This window comes from Lipotes vexillifer, unplaced genomic scaffold, assembly GCF_000442215.2.
Source record: "Lipotes vexillifer unplaced genomic scaffold, Lipotes_vexillifer_v1.1 scaffold71, whole genome shotgun sequence".
In the NCBI taxonomy this organism is placed as follows: Eukaryota; Metazoa; Chordata; class Mammalia; order Artiodactyla; family Lipotidae; genus Lipotes; species Lipotes vexillifer.
The window spans coordinates 1,319,534-1,330,824 of record NW_006793703.1 but is presented as its reverse complement, the minus strand read 5'-3'; the positions used below and the strand labels follow the sequence as shown (position 1 = coordinate 1,330,824).

The 11,291-nt window shown below is 42.8% G+C and overlaps 1 protein-coding gene across 1 annotated transcript in view; it reads right to left on the bottom strand.

Moving 5' to 3' along the window:
- Positions 1-6,992: 6,992 nt before the first annotated feature.
- LOC103089484 (aldose reductase-related protein 2-like) overlaps positions 6,993-11,291 on the bottom strand; it is a 16,610-nt gene continuing 12,311 nt past the window's right edge. The window contains exons 3-9 of the mRNA XM_007466656.1: positions 10,032-10,100; positions 8,912-9,022; positions 8,794-8,805; positions 8,521-8,627; positions 7,999-8,017; positions 7,776-7,843; positions 6,993-7,242 (exon numbers count right to left, since the gene is read on the bottom strand). Of these exons, the coding sequence (XP_007466718.1) occupies positions 6,993-7,242; positions 7,776-7,843; positions 7,999-8,017; positions 8,521-8,627; positions 8,794-8,805; positions 8,912-9,022; positions 10,032-10,100 (636 nt within the window). The remainder of the gene's footprint in view (positions 7,243-7,775; positions 7,844-7,998; positions 8,018-8,520; positions 8,628-8,793; positions 8,806-8,911; positions 9,023-10,031; positions 10,101-11,291) is intronic.

Below are 11,291 nucleotides of genomic sequence, written 5' to 3'. Positions count from 1 at the left end.
ATTGACTTGAGTTACCTGTTCTTCATGACTAGCAACAATCTTTTACCAAGATGCATACTTGACTGCGCATATTCCCCAGCACCCCCCCAAAAAAAAAATCATATATGAGCTAGCCTTCCCCCCTACCTCTTCGGAGTACTTTCTCAGAGCTACAAAGAGGCCATAGTCTCCTGGGCTACAGTCCTCAGTAAGAATATGAATATAACTTAACTCACAACCCTCACATTGTGTGGTTTTTTTTCTGTTCACAGATTCATAGTGGATGATGTTACACGGTTGATAGTTAGGATGAAGCAAATATTTAAATCCTTGTCTGGGTGCTTGGCTTCCAGCTTATAGGTAGAAATGAAATAAGTTACGGAACATTAGCACACAACAGTTACAGCAGTATTTTCTGCTTTTGAATATCACCTGTTGGTTTATAAATAAACCAAGCAAATCTGAAAGAAGCTGTATATCTGAAGTTCTGAAATCAGAGAATAAGGAAGTAGAGGGATGTATTTTCCTGAGATCATTCTTTTTCCTCTGAAATCTCAAGCTGAAATTAAGGAATTAGCTCAGGAGTTCAAGGGCCCTTAGGACTAGCTGGTTTCACATTTTTGCCAGGAAGTGGGAAGTGTGGGGTCCAAGAAGAGCTACATCATCTGAGAGGCAGGCAGAAGAGAGGGAGCTTTATTTTGGCACATGTGCAATTATTAATACTTTCGGAAGAGTTGTAGGTTCTAACTTCAATCTACTAATCTGTTTCTGGACTTATAAGAAAATACTCGGCATTTGATTTACTCTGAAGAATATATGGGTGATGTGTGTGTTGCTTTATTACAATAACTAACAGGAAAAAGAGGTTGTGAAAAGAAAGAATGAGCTGGGGCTTGTGGATAATTTGGTTTTCAGAGGCCTGCCGCCTCTGACTCCACTGCCCTTGCCTTGCTGGGAGAGAGAGCGACAGCCTTGGATCAGAAGGCCAAAGCCCCAGATCCAAAGACAGGGTGAGGAGGATGCATATGCAAAGTCATGGTGTGGGGAACTTGGCCAACCATGTAACAATTGATAAGATTGTATTGATGTTTGGACGTGGTAGTGCAAAGTGCAGAGAAACAATACACATAGAAGGCAGTGGGGCTGCTCAAAAAGTGGAACCTCATGACCTTGTTTCTGGTCATGTCTAGAGACTAAGGTCACCAAGACAATTAAAAAAAAAAAAAAAAAGGGGGGGGCTTCCCTGGTGGCGCAGTGGTTGAGAATCTGCCTGCTAATGCAGGGAACACGGGTTCGAGCCCTGGTCTGGGAAGATCCCACATGCCACGGAGCAACTGGGCCCGTGAGCCACAACTACTGAGCCTGCGCGTCTGGAGCCTGTGCTCCGCAACAAGAGAGACCGCGAGAGTGAGAGGCCCGCGCACCGCGATGAAGAGTGGCCCCCGCTTGCCACAACTAGAGAAAGCCCTCGCACAGAAACGAAGACCCAACACAGCCATAAATAAATAAATAAAGCAAACTGTCAACAAGTAAAAATAAAACACAATTATAAAAAAAAAAAAGGTGATTTTTTTTTTTAAAAACAGAAACTATGTATTTATTTACTGTATGTATTTATTGTGTGCTGTGTATTTATTGTGTGTATTTATTGTCCTATGTATTTATTGTGTGCTGAATTCTAGGAGAAATATGTAAAAAAAAACAGTAAATATTAATTCCTTTTAAAATTAAAAAAAAACTATTTAAAACCCTGCTTATTGCTATATAAAGGAGTGGCCTGGGACCTTGACAAAACCCTTGGCATTTCTGTGTACTTTGAAAAACATTAATTACATTCTTAATATGCCGTAGAAAGGAATACTCTATTTTTCCATCCCTTTGAGCTTCAGCTTTGCCATTTTGATACATGACCACTGATTTTGTCGAACAGCTCTCCTGATGGGATTGTTTGATGTTTCCTCATGTTTATATTCAAGTTATACAAATTTGGCAGGGATATCAGAGATGTGATGCCAGCTTCTTCTCATTGCATCCTAGCAGGTGATACATAATTTCAATTTGTCCTATTACTGATAATGTTAAACCGATTACTTGATTAAGGTGGGGTGGTAGGCAGAATTTTAGGATGGCCCTATGACCTTGGCCCATGGTGTTGCTGCCATGATTTTGCTTAGTCATATGGCAAAAGAAAGATTATCTGTGGGCCTAGTCTAATCACATCAGCCCTTAAAAAGCAGAGTTTTCTCTGGCTGGTAGCAAAAGGGGAAGTCAGAGAAATGCAAAGTGTGACAGGGATTCAACTCCAGGGAGGTCTACCTTGTTGAGTTGGAGAAAACCCATGTCAAATAACTGTGATTGGCCTCCAGGATCTGAGAGCAGCCCCCAGCTGACAGCCACAGGGAAATGGGGACCGTCCTACAGCTACAAGGAACAGAACTCTGCCAACAACCTGAATGAGTTTGAAGGAAAATTTTTCCCCAAAGCCTCCTGATGAAATTCCAGCCTGGCCAACACCTTGATTTCAGTCTTGGGAGACCCTGAGCGCAGAACCCAGTTGGATCTGACTTACAGAGCTGTGAGATCGTAAGTGGATGTTGTTTCAAGCCATTTGTGATGATTTGTTACACAGCAGTAGAAAACTAATACCAGAGGTATCTGCCACCTTTCTCCACCGTAAACGAACTCTTTCCCCTTAGTAACTGTTTTAGACAGCTTGGGCTGCTATAACAAGTTACCATGGGCTAGAGGTAGCTTAAACAACAGGAATGTATTTCTCACAGTTCCGGAGGCTGCAAAGTCCAAGATCAAGGTGCCAGCAGATCTGGCACTTACTGATTTGCAGATGGCCATCTTCTCATTGTATCTTCACATGGCAGAGAGAGATCATCTCTCATGTCTGGGGGGAGGATCTGTGTCTTCTCATAAGGGCACTAATCCCATTCATGAGGGTTCTACCCTCATGACCTAATCCCCTCCCCAAAATCGTACCTCCTAATACCATCACATTAGGAGTTAGAATTTCAACATGTGAATTCCGTAACAAACATTTAATCCAATAACAGTAATTAATACAATTTATGATTAGTTGTAGAGTCCTTCATAGAATCACTTCAGCGTAGGTAGGTAGGTAGGCACCATGGGTTGTAACAATTAAGAAACCTGGTTTCAGCTTTCTCATCTGAAACATCAGAATAAAAATAAAATAAAAATAAACAGACAAAAATTCCTGCTCTCATAGATCTTACATTCTATTAGGTAGAAACAAAACAAGCAACCAAGCAAACAACAAATAAATAAAATACATAATATGTTAGGTAAATAAATGCTATGGAAGAAAGGAAAACAGGGGAAAAAGAGGGAGCCCCAGAGAAGATGGATTAATTTTAAATAGGGTGGGGAAAGAAGGGCTTCCTGAGAAGATGATAAATGAGCAAAGACCTGAAGGCTATGAGGCAGAGAATCACTCACACTATCTGAGGGTAGATAAAGCATCCCAAGCATTGAGAATAACCCGGGCAAAGGCCCTAGGCCACAAACACAGTGGTAACCTCAAACCACCTATCGTGTGTAACTTCTAAACAATGGTCAAAGTCTTCTCCTTGGTCTTTCCATCTCTCCCTAACTGACGTGGGGCCTGACCATTTTGAACCAACAAAAGTGCTGAAAGGCAGCACTTTCCTGGAGTTGCTGGGAAAACATTTACCCTACTGACAACAAATGAGAAAAAACCAAACTGGATAGAATTTTAAATACAATGTAATCACATTCCACCCTGTAGTACACTCAGGGTGTTTGTTTTCTAAAGTTGAAAGACCAACTGAATGAAAATGACTTCAAGTAAAAATGTTTCTTTGATTTGACTTTCCCCATAGGTGTGTGAAATAACTGATTGAGTTGGATCCTTGTTATTTTTTTTTAATGCTTAAAAAATGTTTACATCTCTGATTGTAAACATGAATTTCCTATTTTAGAAAATATGAAAATTATGTAAGAGAATAACAAACATGAAATTCACTGGTTACCACATAGAAAAAAAAAACCTGCTTACATGTTTATTTTGCTAGATAGCTTTATTGATTTGATAGTGTAGATAGCTTGTTATAATTTGCATTTTTGGTTACTAGTATGAATAACTTTTCATGTTGTTTATTGGCCAATTTTCATTCACCAACTTTTCTTTTGACATCTTAGATTTTTCTTACTGATTTGAATAAGCTTTTTTGATTGTAAGAAAATTACTCATCTGTTTTCTGTCACATTCATGGCAAATGTTTTTTTCCAAGATTCTTTACAGCTTATTATTTTTGCATGGTTTTTACGTTCAGTTTTATGTTTCACTCTTATACTCATGTGTACTCAATATTAAAGCAAAAAAAATACTTATTTCCAACAATGTTCACTGATGAGGGTCCTTTCAAATTTTACTGGAAATTATTTTCTACAGGAGCCTCTCTCTAATCTGTACCCCTTTTAACTCTATAATGTATAGCAAAATCTCACAATAATGCAATAAGTAGGGTACAAAATTCTAGTCATGTAAAATGCAATTATTGCAAGTTAATGAATGACTAAAGCAGGCCTGAGAGGTTGGGCATTATGGGGTCTTATTGAGAAAGTCAATCCCTCCAGGTCCCAGTTGGAGTTTGGTACCATCTGGCTGGCATTTACCAGATCTGACTTATATACTAATGGGTCCAGTCTAGTCCTGAGACTCCCTGGGACTTGTAGGACAGCAGCAGTGATTCCCAGATTTCCAGTTAGCTGGTACCCATCTTTCCAGCTCAATCCAAAAATACGGGTGGAGAGACATACCTGGGACATGAGGACCCACTCCCTGGTCCCCTACTTCCCATGACAAGCTGCCTTCCTTTCCACACCCCACCTCACCATCCTCCCCTCCCCATCACTCCCCAACCTTTCTCCCCGTAAGAAAAGGGAAGTTCACTACATAATCACGTAATCATAGAGTAGAAAGAGTTAATTTAACACACACCTGTAGTGTATATCTTAGACTGGATTCAGGTTTAGCTGACGACTAGTGTGACTTTATTCCCAGCAATCCAAAATCAGTGAACAAATTTTAGGATGAATTCATTGTCTTGGTTAGAATTGTGAGATTGAAGGGTCTGAGGCCTGCAAAGTTCTCATTACTCGAGGTGTAAATGTGAAAAGTGAAATCAGGAAAAACTAGGAAGTTGTTTTTTAAAATATTTCTCTATATCAGCATTTTAATTCACCTCTGTTTGGTTAAATTCAAGTGAAACAAAAAATGTCATATAACTTATTAATAGGAACCTAATCTTTTTATCCTATACCTAAGCTTTTTAATTAAGGAAATCATAATCACATGAAGGAAAATTTTTTTTAATTTTAAAAAACACCCAAAACAATCTCATAGATTATTTATGGATATATAAATAAACAGCAAAAATATAAAAATGTGGATGGGAAGTGTGACATATGCTGTCATTTACAAGGCCCATGAGGTAGAAACAAAATGATGAACTGAGACCCCCAAGCTTGTCTTTCAGAGTGCCAGGGAAACCGCAGATATGGAAATAATTTGGTCACAGCCCCTTCCGCTGATGCCCCAGATGATTGATAGTGACCAAGAATGACAGGGCCCAGGGTCTCCCCTAGGAACTACTGGCTCCACTGATATTTCCCACAAGGAGCCCTGGGTAAAAATGACTGTTGGAAATAAGCTTGTTCATTTTTTGATTGATACCGGGCCTACTTTCTCTGTGCTAAACTCTAAACTGGCCAAAGCCTCCTCAGAGATCGTGACTGTCTCCAAAACCTCTCCAAAAGCCCTTTTGGAAGCCACTGGAGTGTCAGATAGGAGAGACTGATTTGAAGCAGTTTCCCTGTACATGCCTGAGTGTCCAATACCTCTGCCGGGACGAGCCTTCTTGAGTAAACTAAATTCAAGAGTAACTTTCTCCAAAGAAAGGATGGGCATTAAGGTGCCACCAGAACAAGCTTGCTCGCTTCAAGCAACATTACTATAGCTAGGAAAGTGAGTGCCTGGAATTTCCTGAAGAGATCCTGCAGAAGGTAAGATAGGATGTTTGGGCAGATAGGAGGCCAAGAAGAGCAAAGATGGTAACACCTGTACTGGTGAAACTCCATCCCGGGTCTAAGATCCTGAACTTAAAACAATAGCCCTTAAGGGAACACGCCAGAAAGGGAATCCAGCCAGTAATATCTGCCTTCCTTGAACATAACCTCATCTGCCTCTGCCAGTCACCATACAACACTCCCATCCTACGAGTCCAGAAGCCGGGGACCCACGAATACCACTTTGTACAGGACCTGAGAGCAATAAATCAGATAGCTGAGGACATTCATCTGGTGGTAGCCAATCCCTATACGTTACTTACAACTTTATCCTGGGATTTCTGCTGGCCCTACGGTTATGGACCATAGGCACCTTTTATTGCACACCCTTAAGTCCCGAATCTTAGGATTTTTTGCTTTTGAATGGGATGACCCAGAGACCAAATTGAAACAGCAGTTTTGCTGGATCGTGCTTACCCCTGGGATTCAAGAACGCCCCCACCATTTTCAGGAAAGCCCTAGCCAAAGAGCTAACGAACCTACAGTTATACGAAGGAACCTTACTTCAGTATGTAGATGACGTTTTGATTGCCAGCGAAACCAAAGATCTCCCAAGAGCCTTTGAAACTTGGTTCAGCCACTTACAACCTGGGTGGCCTTGAGCAAGTTCCTTGGCCTCCCCATTCCTGCATTTCATCTTCTGTAAAATGTGAGTAAGAGTATCTACCTCCAAGGGGTGCTTGCAGGATTCAGTGAGTAACACATACAAAAAGCATTCCAAATAGTGCTGGCACAGGGTAAATTCTCCATGCATGTTGGTTATTATTATTCTTTATTCTTTTAAATCTTCATATCCTCAAGATAGCAGAGTCCCTGTGATCAGATCAGAGGTACAGCTGTGCTCAGACCTGACAGGACCTCACCGGCTGCTCCCCCAGCCCATCCTTGGTCATTCATCTCAGCTCTGAGGTCAGCTCCCTGGCCTGAGAGATTGCAAGGTGCTGGGAAGGGGGAAAAGCCCACAGAAAACTCAGGGACAGCATGAGAGGCCTGGTGAGGGAATCTCTCCCATCCCCTCCTTCACTGAGAAAACCAGGGCCAACCAGCTGGAATCTTACCTGAAAGTTCTCAGCAATGCGTGCTGGCGTCACAGACTTGGGAATTACGACTACGTTCCTCCGGATATGGAACCAGATCAGAACCCGTGCAGAAGGGAATGTGGTGTTTCCACTTATCTACAAGGACTGCTCCCTCTACTTTTTCAGAAAAATAAAACATCCCTGCCACTCACTGTATCTTTAGTACAACAGCTAGTATTGACTGAGCACTTCATAACTATCAGACGCTTGTCAGTCCTCTGCCAGTTATCTCCCTTAATCCTCACAACAACTCCATAACCTTCCTTTTTTAAAAATAAGGAAAGTGGCTTGGGACAGTGTTTGGGGTCATGAGGCTGATAAGTAGTGGAACTGGGATCTGAACCCAAATCTTTTGGCTGCATAGCCATGCTCTTCTTCCTGGACAACAGGACTCAACAGACGCCATTAGATGCCATCCTTGTTTCAGTGATAACCATGGGATTTCCTGGAGTTCCAAACAAACAGGCTTTCAAGGAAGGGCCTCAGTGGGCTTCCTTTCCTGTTTTTTTCGCCTTCAAGGAGTTAAATGAAGACAGCACAAGGAATAAAACACAAGACTGATCTGCTGGACGGAAAAGAAACTATATACCTTGTACCTGGGCTGTGGATTTTTTGTGCTTTGCAGCAATCTCCTTAATCTTGGGATCCTCCAGTAGGGAAGAGTCCTAGATTAAGGACCCTTGGCCCTAGAGGGAGAAAGATGGCTGGCGTGAATAATCACCATGGCTACCATATGTAGATAAATATTACTCCGGCGATGGTCCCAAGGCTGATCATCAGTCTTCTCCATGTGGGAGACAAGGAAGCAGGATTTGAAAGCTTCATGTCTTACCCATGGGCTTTGAATCATCAGTATTTTTGCAAAGGTTGATCCAGTGCTGGGTGGCTGAACCAGAGTAATTCCAGAGGGTCAGGCATGTTGCTGTTTTTTGTAAAGTTACCTTATTTTCCCCACTGTTTAAGTATGCCAGGCACATTGCATTACACGCATTTTTCTTTCTGATGGCTTTTTTTAAAATACATATCTTTATTGGAGTATAATTTTTTGGAGTATTATTTTTTCCAATAATCTTTATTGGAGTATAATTGGAGTATAATTTTATACTCTTTATTGGAGTATAGTGTTGTGTTAGTTTCTGCTGTACAACAAAGTGAATCAGCTATATGTATACATATATCCCCATATCCCCTCCCTCTTGAGCCTCCCTCCCACCCTCCCTATCCCACCGCTCTAGGTCATCACAAAGCATTGAGCTGATCTCCCTGTGCTAAGCAACAGCTTCCCACTAGCCATCTGTTGGCTTTTCTTAAAGAATGTCAAGAGAAAGATCAAATGCCTCGCCCAGGTCTATCTGGAGAGCCCAGAGGGCTATAAACCATGACAATGATGCCCTTGGACTGGCAGTACTGGATCAATTTCTCCTGCCTGAGGTATGGGTGACACTCAATCTGTAAAAGGGAACAATCATCACTAGGAAAGTCCACCTGCTTTTTGAGCTGCTCATAGGGAGTTCTACACACAAAAAAAAGACTGTCAAGCAAAAGCCAAACACTGCCCACTGCTAGCCTGGCTAAACCAGACCCCAAGAGCTGTCTCACATGACCAACGAAGAACCTGATGACTGACCTTCAAATAAGACTCAGTGCAAAGCATTGAACTTGCCTCCAAATGTTTAAGAAGTAATAGCGCAGGACCCTTACCCTTTACTAAACAGAATTTACCTGGTAAGCACTGGTTTGTATTTCAGTCTAGGTTTGTTCAAGAGCCTTTCGATCTGGAAGTGGTTGAAGCTGGAGATCCCAATGTTTTTCACCAGCCCCTTGTCCACCAGTTCCTCCACGGCCTGTCATAGAAAGGGACACCTTTGGGCAGTGCTAGAGGGACCCCAGGGATCCTGGCTTGGCTTAGTCCTCTCTGGGACAGGAGTATCTGTTACAGGATCCACCGTCGTAAGGATTAACCAAAGCGTGGAGAGGAATTTTCCATTCAGCCCATGGATAGAGAGGAAAGCAGGAGGAAAGGCTTTTAAATAACATTTTGTAACTTGCCTTTACTAGGCTGAACTAAAATGAAATTCATATATGACAATAACATTTGACATATGACATAACATATGACATATGACATATGACATATGACATTTTCCAAAATACCTGCTGGCTGAGAATGGCCACAACCATTGAGACCACAGTGCCGAAAGGTGGAGCTTCAGGGCTTCCCTGGTGGCGCAGTGGTAGAGAGTCCGCCTGCCGATGCAGGGGACACAGGTTTGTGCCCCAGTCTGGAAAGATCCCATCATTGCCGCGGAGCGGCTGGCCCCGTGAGCCATGGCCACTGAGCCTGCGCGTCCGGAGCCTGTCCTCCGCAACGGGAGAGGCCATGGCAGTGAGAGGCCCGCATACCGCAAAAAAAAAAAAAAAAAAAAAGTGGAGCTTCAGGATCCATTTCTGACCGCAGCCTTAGCTTTTAACTGCCACGGGGCAGATGGAGCCCACTGATGGGGAACGGGGATGCTAAGGGCACTGCCATGGCTCAATGGAGCCATCCCCACAAAGGGAAAACCCAATCGAGATGGGTAGGGTAGCAGTAGCGTCTCTGTACACCAATACTGAGCTAGAGTGTGGATGTTTGTATCCAGGGATGTTATAAAGGCAGCAGGGGAAATGAAGACAGCTGGGGGAAATGACCAGAGTACTTAGAGCAAAGGCTGGCAGAGTTCCAGGTGCCGACCAAATCCAATACTTGTGCTTGCCTTGAAGTGCAGTCCTCCCACCTCCTGCTTCACAACCTTCTCTCGGATCTTCTCTTGGATGGCTCCCTGCCACCTAATGCTCGTTCTCGTAGGCATAAACACAGTCCAAGTGGCGACATCCTATGTCAGTGGCCACCTTCACAGCCTCTCTGACTTTGCCTGGGGTAGACTGGAAGGAAAAAGAAAAGACCATCATAGACTCTTATCCCCAGGCCACCTTCAACAGGCTCTCCTATACAGCCTAGCTTCTCCAAACCAAGGTTTCCCTGGGGTCCCCTTTTTCAGGGGACACATGGGAAGAAAACATGCTTTGGAAAACTTTTCAAAAGAGAAGGAAGGAAAGTGAATTAACTTTATGATTATAGCCTCATGTCATATCCTAGCTCAAGCCCACTCCCTTCTAATCCAGGTTCACCCTCCAGCCGGGAACTGTCTCCAGGTGTGTGGAAGAGACTGCAACCTCTTTCTAATGACCAGGCTGAAGACTGGATTTTGAAGTAACTCAAAGGAATCTTCAGAGAGAGAAAATGGTCATTACTGCATAAATCCAGGCTCATCGCATACTAGGTGTGTGGCCTGAGCAGATTAATTAACTTCTCTAAACCTAGTCTACAAAATGGGAATAATAACAATAGCACCTGCCTCATGAGGTCATTGTGTTAAGGGCCACAATGAATGTCAAGTTTGCAGCAGAGCACTGGGCACACACCTAAGAGTCAATGGATGCAAGGCATTATATAACTGTTGTTTCAGAAAAAGGAGAAATAGAAAACCTTGTAAGAATGAGGTGTATTCCTCCTCCCCACCCCCACAAGGCAAGAAAGAAAGAAAGAAAGAGGAAGAGAGGAAGAAAGAAAGGAAGAAAAAGAAAGGAAGGAAGGAAGGAAGAGAAAGGAGGGAGGGAAGGAAGGGAGGGAGGAAGGGCATTAAAAATACCACATTCTGTCTAATCTAGCAAAGCCAAACTGAAAAAAAAGCACTTAATACTGATCTTCCACAAAATCTTTTTCAAACCTCTTCTTTCATCATGAAATAATAAACACATTCAGAAGCATCCCTGAGGACTTCCCTGGTGGTCCAGTGGTTAAGAATCCACCTACCAATGCAGGGGATGTGGGTTCCATCCCTGGTTGGGGAATTAAGATCCCACATGCTGTGGGGCAAGTAAGCCCAAGCGCTCTAGAGCCCACGCTCCAGAACCAAGAGCCCATGCACCGCGACCTGCATGCCCCAACTAAGACCCAAAGCAGCCAGATAAATAAATAAAAATAAAAGAAAGAAGCATCCCTGGATGCCTCTCCCAATCACTACACCCTACTTTACCTTCACTGGTAAACACATAAGCCTTAAAAATTACATC